This window comes from Convolutriloba macropyga, chromosome 7 (genome assembly GCF_964194025.1).
Source record: "Convolutriloba macropyga chromosome 7, txConMacr16.3, whole genome shotgun sequence".
Taxonomy (NCBI): Eukaryota; Metazoa; Xenacoelomorpha; order Acoela; family Convolutidae; genus Convolutriloba; species Convolutriloba macropyga.
Genome location: NC_134474.1, coordinates 62,945,585 through 62,966,178, shown reverse-complemented (window position 1 = coordinate 62,966,178; position 20,594 = coordinate 62,945,585). Strand labels below are relative to the sequence as shown.

Below are 20,594 nucleotides of genomic sequence, written 5' to 3'. Positions count from 1 at the left end.
TCTGATTGGTCAATATATTTCTTGGTTAAATTCTATTGAAGAATTTGCCTTCACTTTTGCAGTAATGGAGGTGATTGTTGATATGATTCAGGAATGCTTGTGAAATGTCTGAACGAGGCGATAATAACTGAAGAAATGACAAGGCGTGAAAAAGGTCAGTTTCAGGCCCCTGGATTCCTGAGAAAGGAAAAACAGGATGAAACGTGTAACTATCCCATACTGTATGAACTGTATGTTCTATACGGCGATAATCTGGATTTTGTGAACCATGTTACGGGATCTGGAGAGGACAGCAAGCGACATTTTGTGGTGTTCACTGAGTCGGGAACAGCTGCAACAAAAATGGAAGAGATACTTGAGAAGAGCGACCAGAAATCTGATGATTTAGGAGCATCTGCAACTTGTGAGTATAGGTTATGTGACACTGATGATGTCACTGAGATATGGCAGTTGTCGAGAGCCAGAGAGCTGCTTCAGATATAAGCCAGAATGTGACTTTAGAGGTTTCACTTAATCTTGATTGAAACAAGTTTTAATTAACCCTCCCAAGAATCGCTTGACTTTTAATACCAAAGTTTTCAAATATGCCGGGCAACTGAACTTATGCAATCCCCATGATCGCCCTTCACCCGAACGAACGTTTCCTTACACAGACAATTTTATCCCCTTATATCCATTTTAACCATCCTGTTTCCACTCCAACCCAAACTCCCCTACGCCACAACGTTTCCTTTCCCCGCAGCCTATCCTTGGTTAAATGTGAGGCAAAGAACGCTGTCCAACTTGTTCTCAGTATGTACTTAGATTCAATCAGATTATCTCCGTAAAGTGTGTGATTTTTTGCAGCCGTAGTTTCCAATGTTCAAAGTTTGTGCAAGTTAATTAAAGGCGAGAAATTACTTTTGATTGTGTTCTAATAAAACTTAACGCCCACGAACTATTTTTTTTGAGCATTTGCATTAGCTTTTGAAATCTTTCAGTGCTCAAAATTACGTAACGAAACAACTATTTAGGGTACAAAATATCAATGTTCCTTCAAAAGTTTATTCTTCAAGTAAAAAAGATCTTGATCCCTAAAATCAAATAATTAGAGAATGAATCAGAAACCAAATAAAAATTGACTTTTGTCTGTGTTAAGGTTTTCGTCGGATTCAAAAATAAGAATATTCGGTTTTTGTCGGTTTTATTTCGCCAAAACCTGTCAAATCCCTTAAGTTTTTTTGTCGATTTGATTGCTTTCCGTCGGTATTAAGAATCGTTGGTTTTTGCTGTTCTGGCAATCTTACAAAAAGGACAGTCCTTGCCGAGATTCGAACCTACTACTCCAAGATTTCTAGCCACCTTCTGCTCCACTGCGCTTCCTCTCAACTAGTTCTTTTGTATTCAAATCAAATTGAAAATGACGATACCGACAAAAACGACGATAATTGACACTTCTTACATCAAATACTGACAATAACAACAAAACTACGCTAATCGACATTTCATCAATCAAATACCAACAATACCGACAAAAACGACAATAATCGACAGTTCCTACATACGAAACCGACAAAATTGACAATAATTGACAAAAAAAAACGACGCTTCATGCGTCGATTTTGTCGCATTTTCTCAACATGGGAAGTTTTTCATTCATCTTTGAATGTACGCCTGCAAAAAGTGAAATTGTTTTAGACCTCAAGTTTAAAAGAAACAACGAAACGGAAAATTTTGAGTTTTCAAATTAACCAAAATAATCTTAGTAATTTTGGTTCTATTACGATAAAACTCTTCATTGCACTCAATTTTTGGGCAAATTGTTTCATAAAAAGGTATTGCAATGACACCAACATAAACCAATTAAGTCCATTTTTGGAGTCACTGACAGTTTCGATTTTGCTTCAATAGTACATATGGTGTTTTTATGACGTTTAAAACAATTTATGGCTTTTGAATTTTGAGGCATTAACAATGTTAAGGTCAAGATGATTGAAACCCAATTCACAATTAATTTTATATGATTTATTTTATTTTTTTAATATAATTTTATTTATTTGGCAAGCACTTCATTCTGGTTAAAGCGCTAGAAATTACGGCAATAGAAATTTCTAAAACTTCAAAAAGAACAAAGTCTTAAAAAACTTTTTATCTTGATAATCGAAGATCAAATCAAAACATAAAAAGAAACAACCGAAGTAATTTTTAACCTCGTCCTTAATGCACTGATTTGCTCTTAGTGCTTTAAGTGGCTTTGATTCTTTGTTTTTCAAATGCATCGCCTACATACAGTGACGCAAATCTATTGGTATCCTTCGTCTCAAGTATTTCGATTGTGACAGTCTACACGTATAGTTTGACAACTATATGGCCAATTAAGTGTCAAAACTTTTGTCCAGCTGCTTGCCCAATGATTGCTGAGAAACACCTCCTAAAAATTATAGTCGCAGGAAAGATGAAAATAGTGGAAAAGTTGATGATTTTGCGTAAAAATTGAAAAAAAGAGCAAATTTTTCAATGAAGAAATCGGGCCCCAATGTCATAGAAAAACAGAAATGTACAAGAACCAATTAAAACATTTCTCTATATCTTAAAGCTACTGTGGTGTCAGATTTGCAAAAAACTCATGTTAAGAAGTTGATGAATTTAAACATCCTAGTAAAGTTTTAAAGGAACGCTAATAATATAAGCAACGACAAATTAACTTCGGGGACATTGTAAATGAGGGAAAAAATTAAATTCAATGAAGTTTTTGGAATTAAAAGCCTTCATACTTTATAAAGCACAACTACGTTATTCATTTGTTCAGAAGAACAAATTAATTATCTACAGTTAGAAAGCAAACAAGTTTTTAATGCATCTAAAATCAAGCCAATGTGAAAATATGACATGATTTTGGACAATCTCTCAAAAATCATCAAATTTTCTTAATAATTACTATCAAAACTGAAAAAAATCGTAACCGTCAACTATATGGCATAATGCTGAAATGGAGGATATTAAAAAATTCAGAACAGAATTGATCATTATTTTATTTGAGTGTTGAGACAAATAAAGTATACCAGCAACAATTAAATCTAAATGTTCTTCGTTTTTAAATGATATTTTGTTATTTCTTGAGCATAGGAGGCCAAAAATAAGGACAACACCCATAGAAACTTAGCAGTTGGAATTATTTAACTTAATATCTAAAAATCGAAAGGTTTATCAATGATGCTCAGAGGTGGGAGTAAATGAATAGCAGCAGATCTGGACAGAATTCAAAAAGTGTATAGAGTGTTTTTAACAAACCAAATTGTTTTAACGAGAAATCTAGAAAACCAAGGGCCGCCTGAGTTACTATTATACTTTTAAATTGCTGAAGTTTGAAATTTTTGCTGAGAAGAGGGGACTTGATTAACTGAACATGCGGCGTTCAAGTCTCGGTTCTCTCCCATTATAGCCCCCATGCAATTATTTCCCCATCATGATATATTTACTATGATTGGGGGCTATAGGGGCTATCTGACTATTAGGCTGGTGGGGGGGGGGGGCTAAAATGGGAAAGACCACAAATATCAAAATCTAATACAATGTCAACAATAGGTTAGAATAATTGCAGAATCATTTTACCGTTGCCTTTACAGAATCACGCTCTGAGTTTCATTTTGAAATTGTCAAAATATGTGAGCAGATAATGAAGAAAGACGACGCACAAACAAAGTCAAACGTTATACTATACTAGCCAACGAAAAAGATGAAACTGCTTAATTAACTCTCAATGATTTCATTTTTGGTTTGAATACAAAACAAAATTGAACATAAAACAAACGAGGCGGCTCGTTAATGTGCGTTCGCACATGATGTTCCGACCCGAGCTCATCTACATTTTTGACTTAATTGAACCAAATGAAGAGATAACAAAAATAGATGTTTGAATTTTGAAAAATACTATATTTTAAGTTAATTAAACACACTAAATTCTGCCTCGATGAAATAGCAATCATAGGTTTCATTCATGTGACATCAATAACTCATCACAATAAGTCGTATGGCAAAGAAAAATACATCAAAACCACGAAATTTTTGAGAAAACCCATAGTATCAAAGTCAAAAAATTCTACAGCTTTCAACGGAAGGCATTTAATACGCTAAATTATGCCTAGATGATGTGAGGACTAGGATGTTTGTCATTCAAAATTTATCAATAAGACATTACAACAAGTCATTGACTATGAAAACAACAACAAAAACAGGCAAAATCCAAAAGTTCGGTAGAAAATTGAGAGAAGAAAGTGTCGAAGCTATTTAAACCATAAGCTTTTTTCTCTGAAAACTTTTTCAACGATCCATTGAACGTCTTCACTAAGCCAATGGGAGCTATCAATATTAGGATAATGTAATACGATTTCAAAAGGAACCAAAATTACTAAAAAAAATCCAAAAATTTTAAAAATTATGAAAACTCGTGCACCGAAGTCAAAAAAACCAATAGTTAGAAGACAAAACCGCCAACTAGATAAATTGTTGCTGATGTAAACAAAAACGGTCCTGTCTTTACCGAGACTGACTTACAATCCACGAAAAAAAGCTTAAGATTGATTTATGTTCAAAAAAAAATAAAAAAATATTTTTAAAGTCTTAACAGCCATTAAACTCAAAAGCCTTCATTGGAATTCAAGGAATACGCTCAACTATGCCACGATGTGAATACAAGGATGTTTATGATGCCTAGGTAATCAATAAGACATCACAATATGTCTTATGACTATGAAAAAAAAAACAAATACAGGCAAAAACCAAAATTTCTTTAGGAAAATGGGAGAAGAAAGTGTTGAAGCCATTTAAACCATATTTTTTCTCAGAAAAATTTATCTGTGATCTTTTGGACGTCTTCACTAAAGGAAGATTTAGCCATCAATATTAGGATGACGTGATAAGATTTCAAAATGAACCAATAAAACGAAATGTCAAAAAAATTTTTTTAAGAATTTGAAATCTTGTGGCTTTGAAGACGTATAACCAATAGTTATTTGATAAAGCCGCCAATGAGATTAATTTCTGTTGCAGTGGTATGAAGGAGTTCAATCCTGTTTTTACTGAGATGAACTTACAGTTCACAAAAATAAGTTTATGGTTTACTAATTTTAAAAAACTTTCGAAAATTTATTTTCAAAGTCTTAACAGCCATTAGCTGTCCACTCACAGCACTAGATAGGTTCACTTAATGCTCATTAGCAAATCTATTGCACCTTTAGTCAACAAGTTTATGCCATAGGATTATAAAACTATAGTAAAACCTCAAAAAATAAATCAAAATTTCATTTGAAATTACGAAATTTGAGATACGAGTCCAAAAAAAACATGAGCGATCCCTTCGAAACAAATTTTTTGTTCATTGGGCTTCATTTGATCGTAAAAGAGGTTTGTCATTAACGGAGCTTTGATATTAAAAGTGTCTAGTAGTCTCTAGGTGACTTGAAGAAACAAAAAAATTGCAACATTTTCTAAAAAAAAGAGCTCCCAAACCTAATTCGAATTTTTTTATATATTGAACTTCCCTCTAAGACTAGAACTAGAACTAGAACTTATCTCCTTTCGTCTATTAAAAACCTAAAATTGATTTACTTTTTGGCGTGAAATCTAGTTTTGAATTAAATTTTTCGTAGAAAAAACGTTAATTCGAACGAAAATTACGGTAAAAGTGAACAAAACTGAACCAAATATCCAGTGTTCACATGAAACTTTAAACCTCGATAACTCCTCGAAATAAACGAAATTCAAAAAAATCTTTTTAATTTTGAATTCTACACTGGACGAGCTTTTTAATGATACCACGCACATTTCTCTGCGATGAATATATCGGTCGGCCAAAATTCACGGAACAAAGAAACCCATTTGAGTATATAGTTCCTCCCCCCCCACAAGTGGGGTCGGAACAAAAAATGTTGAAGAAAATCTGAAATTATTATCAGTTTTAATTACTCAAAATGGATTTTGTATCTGAGTCTTTTTCTCAAATTTTGAAGATTCGCAAAAATACTTAAAGAAAAACAATTAGGACTAGAATGACGTCACTTCAAGATTGGTTCTTGACCTAGCTCTGTCTAAAGTTAAAAATTTTCCTGAGATTTTACAAAGTTCAATATAAGTTAACTTCATATTTGTAATACTTCGCATTCAAAAATGACCAATTTTGCAGACCTCGAGTTTGGTTCTTCTTGTATCTCTCGAGATCATTTGATTTCAGGGGATACCAAAAAATATGTAACAAAATTTGAAAACTCAATTATTCTATTAAATGCAATACTGATTTATTTCTACAATTTTTTAATTTTTCAATTGTGTTTTGCATTTTTTTTTTTAATTTACCAACCGTGTTGATTAACAAGCAGTTTTCAAAACCGGTACAAATTTGGAAGTTTTTGGAAATTTGAGCCTGAAACGCGCTCTGAAAAATCAAAATATACTGAAACGCTCTCGAAAAATTTTACTAGTTCTGATGTGAGACATTTGATATAAGTAGTTAATTAATGATGAAGCAATAAGAACTGATTTTATTTTTTAAAATGTTTTTTATTAATGGTGAGCATGTTGATCAAAAACATAATCATCAAAAAGTAAGGCCATAAACAAGTTTAGCAGCACATCAAATGCTATAAAACTTCATTTAATTTATTTGATAACTTTATTAAAAAAATAGTTTCTTTCAGATTATAAACGTTTTGTCAAAATTAAATTTTATTTAGCAGAGTAACTTTTTCTTATAAGCTCCTCCAAGACTCAGTAAAGATCAAGTGTTCTGGGTCGACTTGACAAACACTCAACAAGTGCGGGCGAGTCTGGTTCGTGAATTGACAACCAACAACTGGGTAAACTGCAGAGACAAACTGGACATTCTAATCGATTGGGGTGAAGTGGGAAATGCATGTCACATGATGAAAGAGCTGAAGATGAACGAGGAGGGGAGGTCAGTGTTGAGGGAGAATTTCTGGTCCTGCTTCTTTAAGTTGTTTGCAAAGGGTGATGCGGAAGCGATCGAAACTTTGCTCTATCACGAAATTGTGGATGTCAGGCAGGAAATGACAAGGGTGAATGACTTTTGATTTAGGATTTATATTCTCAAGTTGAAACCCGTTCTTTCGTAGCAAAATGTAATTAGTTTACATCTATTTATATCTATTTCTATCTCAAATATAACATAATATAAGGAAAGCATAGGTGCCGACAAAACACGTTTAACCTAGCATCAGTTTGATTAAAATCGGGGGCTGAATTTTTAGCCCTCTGTACATTATAAGAATTTATAATATTCGATCTGGAAATGACACGCGTGAGTGAATATTCTTTGTTACGAGTTCTGAAACCACGTAAAATATTGTTAAACTATCCTTTAGCATCCAGTTATCATCATACCACATGTGATTATAAACCAGTTTAATTAATAACCAGCTCTGTAATTGCGGTAGATGTATCTGCATTCAAGATTCATGAAGCGTGTAGATCGTTTCCTAAATTGGTATCTAGAAAATAATTCTAAAAATTTTATAAAATTTGAATTTATTGTAATATTAAAATATTATTAATAGTGGCTAATAGATTCATTAATAGTTCGGAGTTTCTGAGTTGTTATTTCAGGAGAAATTGTTGGAGTTGACAAAGGTGGTGTCGGAGACTCAGAAGAACTCTCTCTTCCACTCAATGATGGCAGAAATGGCCAACTACAGTGACCTCGAGGAATCAACTGGCTCCGACGACATGGACTTCAACAAGGTCTCTTGCTTCACGATCTAGTAATGGTTACGTGACTCTGCTTGAAGTCACTGGGAAGTTCTGGAGTTTATCGAGAACTGCGAAGCGGTTCGAGATATTAAGTCAAAGTTTTGATGTCACGTAACCATGCTTAAAACACGAAACGCGCACGTTTCCCGCAGCTTAATAGTCTCAGTTCACGTTGCATTGTTATTGTTCAGATGAACCGTCTGCTTGTGAAGCGTCTGTTTGGTGACTTCATGTCTGTGAAGGACGAAGGAATCTACTCAGACAGGATGGTCAATTACTCTTTCCTCTTCTATCTCGCACTCTTCTGTCTCAACCGAGATCTCAGGTCTGTCAACGACAATTCGCAACAAATCACATTACGGACCTCGTGCTACGAACGAAATTGGAACATTCAAGGGAGATCAAATTTTACTTGCCAAAATAATGTCCTTTTATTACCTCATAAATGCCTCAATCCGCAAATCGCTCGAAATTACCTTTCAAATTGTGCATACGAGCAACATTCTCATTTTACATTATATGGTAATAATTACTCAAAAGGGGGAAAACGGAAGCGATATCCGTTTTGAAACGCCGTGTTAAATCATGAAACCGATTTCCCTTATACTAATCCCAGTAAATTCAACCGCTTTTTACTTAGGGCAAATTGTATCTAGCAGCTGATATTAATATTTTTCTAGCAAGAAACTAGCTTCACTCAAATAAATGCCCAGTGATTCAAATTAAGCTTTTGGAAAAATTAGTGAGCAGGTTCAGATTTCCCCTCAATCGTAAAATCGGAAAAATGTGTAAGGCAGCCATGGAAGGATATCTTAACAGAGAATGCTGAGAAATTTAAAATTAATATCTCCACAATCGTAAGGAAGCACATCAGAAGATCAGCAAAAAAACAGGCAGTAAAAAATCTAGCCGGAACATAAAAGATCTGAAAAACGATGATGGCTTGATACTCATAGAGTGGGAGGATATCCTTCAAAGATGGGCGCAGCATACTGGTCAGCTGTACAGTGACCTAGGAAGAACAATCAAACCAGTTTTGTTTCGGGCGCCATTCAGTGGCTAAAAAATATTGGAAACAAAAGTTATCGATGCTATGGAAAAAAAGAAAAGAAATAAAGCCCTGGAACCAGATGAAATTAGCATTAAGTTTTTGAAGCTGATGGGAGACCGAGGCATAAGTCTTTTCACGTCACTGCTCAATATGGTGAATGAGAGCGGTGAAATACCTCAGCAGCGGAATTGCTCCACCTTCATCCCTCTGCCAAAAACAAACAAAGCACTCGATTTTGGAAACTACAGAAGCATAAGTTCAATAGATCACAGCCTCAAACTGTTATTTAAAATCAACATGAATCGAATGCAAAGGGTTATCCACACTCAAATTGCCGATGTAAGTATTGTTTTATGCCTGACCAAGTCACCAGAAATGAAGCTTTTATCCTGAAAGCGATTATTGAGAGGGCGCTCCAAGTTCAAGTTCATGTCTACCTGTGCTTCATTGACTATCTACCTGTGCTTCATAGGAGGGCTTTGACTGTATGAATCACAATGAAGTAATCCACATTCTTGACGACTAGCTCATGTACAATCAAGATCTCAGAAATATCCAAGAAATATATTATAAACATACGTCTAGATTAAATGTTCAACAGGGTCTAGTGGAAGAGTTCATAGTTGAACAAGGAGTGCAAAAAGGTTGCGTGTGCTCACCCGCTCTCTTCTCCCAGCAATGCGATCCTTGCAGCTATCAAAAAAACGCCGGTCGTCTCCTACGGTAGCACAATCATCGACACTGTCAGGTATGCAGATGACACCGAATTGATAGCTCAAACGGAAATCGATCTCCAAGCACTTGTGGATACTGTAGACTTGCAAACTGAGATGTAGTACAGGGCACTGAACGCTAAAACGACGCAACTGATGGTTGTTTCTAAGAAGAATGAAAATGACTCAACATAACCCGTAAATAACTGTTCTCTCAATGACACGAGATCCTTTTTGTGTAACATGAACATACGGATGAAGTGATGTACTGAAAACATATAAACTTTCCATTGCCTGCTATAATTGCGAGTTACTGACAATAATGAAACCAATAGAAACAAACTCGGAGCTTTCTAAATGTGGTGTTTGTGCAGGATGATGAGGATCAGTTGGAACTAAAAACTCACAAACGAAAGATTTGTCAAGATGTCTGGGCAAAAAACGTCACTGTCACTGATTAAAGGGTTAGATTGAGAAAACTCAAGTTTCTTTCATGAGGGAGAGGGAGGTGGAACACTTAGCTATAACGTGAAAGATACCCGGGAAAAAGGCTACGGGAGGAGACGGATTGAATTACCTCATACAGTTCCCCAATGCTGCCCTTGATCTGATCAGAATAAAAGGTAACAGAAGTGGATGACAATTGTATTTGCGTGCGGCAACCAATGTCTGGACTCACAGACTCGGCAAATGAAAAAGAAGAAAAATGGATTGTATGTAACAACGGAACTATTCGAACTGTAGATTAAAATTTGCAATTACGTTCAAGTGATGAATTTTTAAGGCTCATTTTAATTATTATAAGTTTTTTGTGAAATATAATGACAAAGGAATTGCTATATGTTTTGTTATCGTCTATCTAAAACGTAAGAAAACTGTTTATGCTCGATCTAACCGGAGTCTTTGCGTTTAAAGGTAGTAAAACTTATAAGTCAGGGATGATTGGTAACGTCGATTAGCACATAGTGATCCAACTTGTGGTAAGGCAAACAATTTAACAAAGTTCGAGGACGTAAATTCTGTTAAACTCAGATGATCATCATGTCCAAGAATGTTGTTTGCTTCAATTTATTCTTCTACACCAATTGCAAGTTAATCAGGCACTACGTAATGCTTTCATACTTCGAAAGATTGTCAAATGAGTGTTTATTTTGCTTGAATTTTTTTATGGCATTTTGTCATAAAATTTTGTTCATATTGATCAAAAGCGGCATAAAACGAATTTTAAACGAAATTTATAAAGATAGAAATAATAACCAATTACACAAGTCTCAATAAAATTCTTGTTTTCATTGAGAAGTGAAACCTGGCAAATTTGCTGAAAAATGATTTGCTGCTGAAAGATGTTCCACTAAAAACAATAAATTGTAAAACGTGCAGATTTTCAAAATAGATTCTTTGACAGTTTCAAATGACTAATTGAGGCTGTTGACTTAAAGTCAACCCATCAAAGTGAGGTATTTTTTTCTCAAATTTTAGCGAAAAATATATTGAAGATTGTTTTGATTATTTGTTTGCTCTTTGAAAAAAATGAAGCAAAATATAATTTGAGTTGCCAAATTAAGTTTTTTGACACTTTTATTTATTTCAGGTTAAATACTGGGATACGTTTAATTTAAATTTGAGCTCCGCCTATTTAATAATGTAAATCAATCTAGATAAATGTAGTAGTTATCCTGTGAATAGCAAACGAATTTAGTACGAATTTAGGAATACAAACGATTCCATAATTCATTTAAAAGAGATGCCATATCTTGTTGGATAATACATGGACTTTTGATTGTTAAAATGAGAAAAAAGTGGGAAAACATAGAAACATCCAGTCTCAATGTCGGTATTATTTAATCTAATCGAAAACCAAAAATTGAAAATGGTTTTCCAACCATCAATTCAGTTATCAAGGGTTTTTTGAAAGTGCCAAATTTAATATCTCTTCGGCTTAAATTGACTTTCAAAAAGGTCGCGGTGGTAAAATTCACAACCCACATTTTTTTAAGTGTTGCAACAAAAACAAGGAGGGTTGACCAGTCTGAGAAATTGGAATTATTGATATCGTCAATTCATTCAAGAAGTGTTTTTTTTCGTTTGGGCTCCCCCCCAGCTTAGAGGGTGCATATTATTTTCAAACCCGAGAAGCACGTACCATGTATATTTTAATATAATGATTTATCATGTCACTGCACGTGCTCAAGTGGGGGTGCATAACGTACTGGAGAGCACTAACCGAAAAAAGATCCCAACGAAGACTGCAGAAGTTCTCTTGTATTAAATACTAAAAGAAACAACGATTCCGCCGGAAAATTTGTTTGTGGTTTAGAAATTGGCAGAATTTGGCGTTTTGTCGATCATTTCGCTTGTCCTAAGTGCGAAATACAGTTAGAAGAGAATTGACAATGCAATACAATGCAGACCATTTTTCCAAAGTGAATATTGAAAATCAGGTGGATACGAATGTTTTTATTTTTCGCTTAGTTTGGTGATTTGGAAACGTCTGGACCGTCGTGTGCACTTCTGTCTGTCCGCTGGAATCACACTGTACAAAATCAGCAACATGAACTTCACTGCCAAGTCCAACTACATCCAATTAGAGATCAGGGAACTTCGAGACTTCTACGAAGGAGAGTTGATCAAGATCACGAAGCAATTGGCCTACGATGACTTTGCAAAACTGAAGAGGTTTATGATCAAGAATGTCTATGCTGACGTGTTTAAGCATAACATAATCAAGGCAGCCGAGATGGCAAGGTTTGAGAAGTTCTTTGCCCAGCGGGCTGTTCTGGGTAAGTTTTATATGACTGAAGTAAAGTATGACTGTAGTGGCCCTGAAGTAAAGAAGTGGCATTTATGGAACAATCCATTTTACATGCATAATATTTTAATTATTTCTTTTGATAGTATTTTCTCATTCCAATTTAGCAAAAAAATTGTTTACTTTTTTGTCGCTATCCTGAGATGGCTTGGTAGTTTGTTCTATTTCTGAATACTTTTTACTATCAATGTGTTAGCCTTCTTGCCTAGCTTTCGTTTTTGTACTAAAATTTTCTTGGTTTTTGTTTGGCGAAATTTTTAAGCTCTTTGATGACGATTTCATCAGTTTCCAATTTTACCCGTTCTGCACAGGTTGGGGTCCCACACCAAAAGTGCTTATGTTCAGACCAAAATGCAGCAGGGATAGGGCGTACTGTCTTCAAAATTACACTGTCTGCACTGTTTGGAAACATTGAAGAAAGCACGGAAGTCTTGAAATAGGCAACTTTGAAAGCACGAAAGTGCGGACATAGTCTCTTTTGAACGCACTATAGACTGGAAATAGGTAATTTTCAACGCACGATTCTGAACAACTCCATAATTACCTATTTTTGAAGTTTTATTAGCAAAATTTGATAGTTTCTGTATGAAACCCTATTTTTGCTAGGCAAGCTACACTAATAATTTGTTTTGTTTTATACTCTACTTACACTGGGGATAATTCTTATCAGGTTTGTCTCAATTTGAATAGCTCCTTAAATCATTTAAGAAAACATATTTTTACAAAGGTTATCAGCAAATTTCACAAGACAAGCTGGATCGAAAACTCTGGTTGATTTTGACTCCAATTAGAATGGGAATATTTCATACTAAGGTTAATTTATTTTGAAATACTCCTTAACCCGGTTAGAAACCACTGTTTTGAAAAATTGGACTTTATCAAAGCGTCAAAAATTGCGCAGGAAAAATTGACTGTTTTCACAACCAACTTAGGGCTGGAAAGTTCTTTTTCAGACTCCACTTACACAGGGGATACTACATGTCAGGTTTTGCTCAAATTAAATAACTACTTTACCCGATGAAATTTCGTTTAATTGTACGGAAGAAAAACGATTTTGAACGTGTGAATGTCTGGACATAGGCAATTGTGAGCTAACAATGAACGGACAAAAAAATTTGAGCACATGAAAGTCTATAGAGTGGACATACGTAATTTCCGCCCGGGATGGTCTGAACGTAACGACATTCGGTCTGGAACCTCAATCTGGATGTCTATCAACAGATCTGGAAGCTATGCCAGTCGAAAACATAACTTAAGCTAACCATTGTCGAGATATATTGTGATTTTTTCTCGACCTTGTGAAAAAAAAATTGATGAAAATTATCGTTTAGAATTGATCTTGACTGTCTGGACGGGCAGGCTGAAATCTCACGTGAAAGACAGATACATAGCAGCTGGTCTACTCTGTCCAGCTGTCATTCCATTCTTAGACTTCGAAACCAAAAGCCAATCTCTGAACGCAACCAGTCTCTTGCACGATCCCAGACGCATCACACAAGTCTTCACTAAAGATCACAAATCTGTAATCCATAAATTTCAGCTATTTTATCTGGCTCCTATTACCAAATTCTGGGCTAATTTCTTCACCTTCATCGCTTTTTTACTGCTGTTTTCGGAGTTCATGATATCACACGCTAGATACGAATCTGTTGGAGTTATTGAATGTATTCTGATGACGTATGTTACCGGATACGCCATTGAGGAAATATTTCAACTCCACGAATCTGGCGACTGTTTTTCGTCACGTGTGAAAAACTACTTCACCCCCGATCCGAATAAACTAGACGCCGCCTTGTTATGTTCGTTTATATTCACGTTCCTTGTTCGGTTTCTGCAGTATGATTTCTTATGGGGGCTTTCAGCGGTTTACCTAACGGATATTTTGTATGTTACAAGCTTGCTTTTGGGTTTTGTCCGGATACTGTTCTTCGTTATGATCAAACCCTCACTCGGCCCGTACATTATAATGTTGCAGTTTATGATCAAAGATCTATATGCGTTTCTGGTGATTCTGGTAAGCGCAGTGTTGGGTTTTGGCGTCGCTATGGAAGCTCTACTGGTTGCCAATGTTACGGATAAAACCCTGTGGAATGACATTTGGGGGTTCATGATCAAACCGTCGATGCAGATGTATGGGTTTGATCTGTTTTTGGAGGATATTGCGACTGCATTCAACTGTTCAAGCGCTGATGAAGATGATGTTTCCACCAATGTTCTCAGGCTAGTTACGTTTTGGCGTCCAGCTAAGTTTTCCGTGAATTAGTTTGTATAGCGAAAGTTTTACGGACGCCAAATGACATAAAAGCAACAAATTAAACACATTTTGCCAAGAAAACTATAACAAAAGCGAAGTGTACATTAAGTTCTAAAGTTTCAGAAAATCTGCGAGTGAGAGATTTTGCAATTTAGAATAATAAAACAACGTGAGAGTCCTTTCGAATAGTTCTGGCCGCTAATGTAGCTGAAAAGCAATCTGGAGCGCGGCTTCAAACATTTTGTACTTGCTGTTTGTTCCAACACTTACTCCTACCCTTGAAATGAGGGTTAGGAACTTTAAGCCAGTCCTAATTTTTCTTGAGCCAACTATTATCATGCAGTGATACAAAAGTAGTATCATTGGAACGCACTTGAGAACCAGAATTGGTTGCTTAAGAGATTTTTTTTTATCTTTAAGAGAAACTGAGGCTGAAGTTTTAACTTCGCCATTTTCACAGAGCAATCTGAAATGAATAAAATCAATATCGAAAAACAAACTGACAAATAAACGTAAAAAGCCATGATGCCATGCTTTAAAAGAACTGTGTTTGAAATTTTTCTTATTTAGTCTGAGCGATAATACTTAATTCTTTTCATTGATTACACTTATCCCTGCTACTTCTCACTGTGAAAGAAGAGAATACTTATCTACGAATGCAATCGAGCTATCGCGCACTATTTTTTTTGTAAAACAGTCTATTTTGTTCTTGTTTTAATCACAATCAGGGCCATGAGATCCAATGACAGCTATTTTCAATGTTTTGTACTTTAAAGGACAATTCGAGATGGATTGCAATTTATTTGAAAAGGGTTGTTGTTGTTGTTTTGGAAAAAAATGCCACAAAAATTAGTGTAAATTTAGTGTCTGCCCATCAACAAACCCATGAAGTAGGATTTCACTATTTAAAGTTATAGGAGATTAACATCAATGGTAAAGATAAGTTTTAACTTTTTAGATTAAACATATTGTTTATCAAATGAAGTCTTGGAACATTCTGTACAAAGGCACATATTACCGATTCTCCTTGTTCAGTTTATTTCATGATGTATTTTGTTTCCCAGACGTAAAATTACGTGAGTATCAATAGTAGGTGACACATTTACTTTATGCGTGGTAACAGAATAATAATAATAATAATCAACAAAGATTTGCAAAAATTGAAAAACGGATCTTTTCTTTTGGCTCTCATCACTAATTTATCATTGGAATTCATTTCGCTCGAAGCCCAATGTGGGGGAATTAATGGAAAAGATCCATGAACAAAAACATCATTTTGAGTACTCTTGACGTCTGGCTGAGAACTTGTAAAGGGTGATTGGGTTTTTGGGATTGGTCCTCTATCCATAATCGATGACATCTGTTAAATATGAAAAAATCAGGAGAATACCAATGTTTTCCATGATTTCGACTACTACAGAATTGTAAACGCGTTTTGTCGCATAATAGTGACTTTTTCAAGCATTATTATACTAATTGAGATTAAATAATGCTTCAGAAAATTATACCAACTAGTTCGAGAGGTCATCAGGTCCTGATTCTCTCACTCAAACAATGGAAACTTCTGGTAAGTCAAAATTTGATTTGGTGGTAAGTCAAAACCTGTGAGAACGATGCAGAATTTGAGTCTGTTAATCACTAGAGGTATACCTTTCAGTTCGTGTCCGGAACAAGACGTGAGGCCCTATTTCTTGTTGATGTTGACATTTGCCTTCTACATGGTTACTGGTGTAATTTTGTTGAACCTGCTAATTGCCATCTTCAGTGATACCTACTCTCGAGTGCGGGAGAACACCTCCTTCTATTGGAATTACGTATTCTACGAGCGTACTGTCGAGTACTCACGTGAGTAGACATTACAGCTGTCGTGATCTTCTTTCGAGTCTCACTATCAGTTGATTTGTTCATATCATAAATTAGCTTAATTAAACTACAAATAGGTATAAAGTTATGGTGGAGCATCGGAGAAATTCGAGTGTTTAGGGGTTTAGCTAACCTCTAAAATGTTTAGAATCTTTTCAGTTCGTTTCGGTCTGGTCAAGAGTGGCCCACGGTTTGTTAAGACGGGCCATACCAAATTTTGGGTCTATTTGGTCTGGACCCAGTTTATAAAACCCAAGTTGATGTGGCCAATACCCGTCTCGATTTTCTAAATTTTCAAAATATGCAATTTTTTTCTGAATTTTGTTCTGATTTGACTCTTCACCATCTGGGTTTTAATTCCCATTTTTAGCTGCATGTTATGGAAAATTTTGTAGTTGATTTGGTATATAGCCATTTAGTCAGCCAGTTGAGAGATCTATTCTAAAGGTAAGTCTACTCTTTTTCAGCTTCAATTTGACTGTATAACCTTGATGTATTTGCTATAGAAAATGAACAATTTATTATTAATAATACTAGATCTAAACTGAATATGCACAGTTTTTTGATATTCTTTGTTGAAAAAGTTTTAGTAAAGGACATTATAGTCTGGACAGAAACTCCGGGATCTTAGACGCTTATTGCAGAGATTGAAAATTTGAAAAATTCACTATTTTATATCATCCCTAATTTTAATAGCTCACCTTTTAATAGCTCTTTCTATCATTGTTTGTTCAGAAAGAGGAGTTTTACCCTGTCCTTTATCACTAATTGGTCGTCTGTGGCAGTTGGCGTCATTCTTAGTGGAACGGATCTGCAGATCTCGTTCATCTCGAGAACACGCTGCAGCTTCAGCTCAGATGGCAGAAAAGGCCTTGAGTAACTATGCCTCAAGCGAAGCTCTTAGAAGGTGGGCACAGGCTATAGAGGACAAGTATGTTGTGGACACTTACTTTGCCGATCGATAGAATTAATATATTAATCATGACTGTTTTTAGCCTTCCAGTCACGATGAAATATGGAATATACTCCACCCCTCTCTCCATTATGCAACACCCCCCCCCCCCTCCCCACAGCATGGTGCTTATGCAACATTAGTGCCCCCCCCCCAGCCCACCCCACCCCAATTCTTTTATGCAGCGTAAAATCAACCTAAATATACCACAATGAGGGCCAAAATAGGAGTTGGGTGGGTGGGGGGGGGGGTATAATGGAAAAAGGCCTGAAATATGAAACAATCTAGATTTCGATAGTTTTGCAGAATTGAAACTGAAATTGAAAACAGAAAATGCTGCACGAAGGAGCATCGGGTTTGCAGGAGGGTGTTACTACACGATTATACAGGGAAAGTTATCATAAGTTGGATTATTGCTATATAAGGAAGGGTTGAATATGAAATTTAGAAGTTTACAGATTTAGAATGACATAAATGTGATCATTGAAGCGTAGTTGGAATTGAGTTTACTTTAAATCATTTTTTTCGACAAGTTTGTGCATCATAAAGAAAACCCTAGTGGTGAGTGGATTAAAATCTGCAAAGATTCTTGCAAGATGAATGCAAAAATCTTGTAAGAAAAGAATCTTCCCTAAAACATTAAAAGAGCGTTTATAAAAATGGAAAGTGATTTAAGCGATAGGTTGTGATAATAGAATTAAAGATGTGAGAGTGGAATTGAAAATTTTCCAGGATTCTTGCAAGAATCTTGCAAAATTTTGCACTCCTAATAATCTTTAAAGCAGTTTTTCTCGATTGAAAACTAATGAACAAAAGATATAACAAATTATACGTCTTTTGCCAAAACCGAGACAACTCCCATGGCTTTCAAAGAGTTAACTAGAACCTCGTAACATTTGATTATTTCAAAGCTCTATCAACAGAAAACGCGATCAACTTGATCCAAAATGATTTTAATTTCAGTTTCTTAACTTAAATGACAACTTGAAAAAAATTAACTGTTTTCTCAGCTTTTCGCAAAATCGTGAAATTCTTGATAATACTTTCTTTAGGAAACGTTCAATAAAATTTCATGTATGGATAGTTGCGATTTTTTCCAAGTTAAAATAAATGCACCTTTCTTGATCAAAACTCATGCGAAATGGCCTTACAAATTTCGTTCTAATTGATCATTTATTAGATTGAGGGCTGCTTTAAACAGATATCCAAACAAATGACAAAATTTTTTTGTCTTTTTACATCTGTGACGGAATGGCACACTTCAAACGAATTATTTTTGTAGTTGGCAGCATATTATAATACTATAAACGACACATTTGGTGAAATGTTTGACGTTAGAAGTATGTTTAACGTCTTTTTCTGGAAATTATTTGAAATATTGCTCAGTAAATATTAGATACTAGAATTTTTTATTAGTTTTGCAGTTTTACTGATATTTCCCAGAGTACTGCATCAAAAAAGAAAAACATATTCGAGTTTTATTGCAAAGAAAATGTTCCATAAGTCGTGGTTTAGTGTGTTCCTTAGATTGGTCAGGTCGTATAGTAATAAATGTGACATTGAAAAAAATTAGCGACCAATTTCTATTGTTTTAACTAATTTAGATTTTATTTAATTGCTCAGCTATGCTTTTTCATAACACAATTTGACCCTTGAAACTTTGTTTTCCTTTGGTTTTCCACAATTCATTTCTTTTTAATTTGCGAAAAGCCGGCTGAGTTTTTTCTTTGTTTTTTTTTTGAGAAAACCTGGACAACACGAAATTTTTGAGCATTTGGTAAATATTTTTCTAATTCCTGATAAAAATTGTTTCGGACAAATGAAATCCTTTTGGTGAACATGATTGACTCCAATTTTTACGTTAAAAGTCAATTGCGAAATTGGTTCTGATTATTTGAAAGCCATGGTTCATTATAACGCGCAGGACACAACTGTAAGTTTCCTGTTCTTCTTTATTTTTTGAAGACCTATTTTGCTTTTCTTGGCTCCTTATCTAAGACCAATGCTCTTCAGAAAATCATACTGAACTAAACCATACTGAATAGATTCAAAACAATCAGTTTTTAAACTGACTTCAGTAGATGTTCCGACAGTTGATTAATTAATCCAGCTTGACCAACCACCAAATGCTGCCAGGTAACTAGGGCAAACGAGTAATTGTGAACTCAAAACTTGCAGTATTCCTGCAAGGTGAACGCAAATCTCTCAAGATTCTTGCAAAAAAATTGAGAAACTATGTATTCTCTTGCAAGCACTCTTTAAATATTTTTTAAAAGGGGATGCGGAGAAAAGAGGTATCTATAACATTTTTTCAAAAAGGCTAGCATATAGAATCTTAACAGCTACAGTTTGGTTTTTCTGTGAATTATAAGATATTTAAAATTAACGCACAATTTTTTCTCGAGAAAAATTAGGTACTTAGACCTGAAAGATAATGCGATAACAAATAAGAGCAGAACTCGGCCTGAACAAGTTTACAAGAATCAGGCAATAAATTTTTCATCTGGAGAACTCTTGCAAGATCTGGCAATCAAGGCATCGTCCTGCAATATACCGTAATATAAGTAGATATCTGGATTGCCATGTCTTTCAAGGTAATAATTTTTTCCGAAAACTTAATTCTTAACTGCAAGATAAACATTATGTCTCACCTGTAGCAGAATTGATTTTTTGATTGCAGATGTGCTTTAGTTTTTTCTAATACTGTTACGAGTGTGCTGAAGAAAAAGGATGGCGCTCGAGGAGAAAAGGAAAAATTTAAATTTTGAATATTACAACCACAACAAGTATTGTTGAATATGAGCAATATGTGAAATTGGTTCTGATTATTTGAATGTTAGGGTTCATTATAACGCACAGGACACAACTGTAAGTTTCCTGTTCTTCTTTATATTGTGAAAACCTTTTTAGCCTTTCTTGGCTCCTTATCTGAGACCAATGCTCTTCAAAAATCATACTAAACTAAACCATACTGAATAGATTCAAAACAATCAGTTTTTAAACTGACTTCAGTAGTTGTTCCGACAGTTGATTAATTAATCCAGCTTGACCAACCACCAAATGCAGCCAGGTGACTAGGGCAAACGAGTAATTGTGAACTCAAAACTTGCAGTATTCCTGCAAGGTGAACTCAAATCTCTCAAGATTCTTGCAAAAAATTGAGAAACTATGTATTCTCCTGCAAGCATTCTTTAAATATTTTTTAAATTCGG

General features: G+C 35.0%; 3 protein-coding genes across 5 annotated transcripts in view; 1 reads left to right on the top strand and 2 right to left on the bottom strand.

Annotated features, from left to right (window-relative positions):
• The window catches only part of LOC142343235 (uncharacterized), a 595,961-nt gene that overhangs the window by 391,319 nt on the left and 184,048 nt on the right, over window positions 1-20,594 (bottom strand). The gene's annotated exons all lie outside the window — the stretch shown is intronic.
• The window catches only part of LOC142343234 (uncharacterized), a 374,820-nt gene that overhangs the window by 343,797 nt on the left and 10,429 nt on the right, over window positions 1-20,594 (bottom strand). The gene's annotated exons all lie outside the window — the stretch shown is intronic.
• LOC142342436 (transient receptor potential cation channel subfamily M member 7-like) lies at window positions 96-17,482 on the top strand. The gene is made up of 8 exons (XM_075393758.1): window positions 96-403; window positions 6,730-7,049; window positions 7,597-7,731; window positions 7,932-8,065; window positions 11,977-12,284; window positions 13,645-14,533; window positions 16,225-16,412; window positions 17,166-17,482. Exons 1-8 carry the CDS (start codon window positions 136-138, stop codon window positions 17,393-17,395), a joined length of 2,472 nt encoding a protein of 823 aa, XP_075249873.1. The 5' UTR covers window positions 96-135; the 3' UTR covers window positions 17,396-17,482.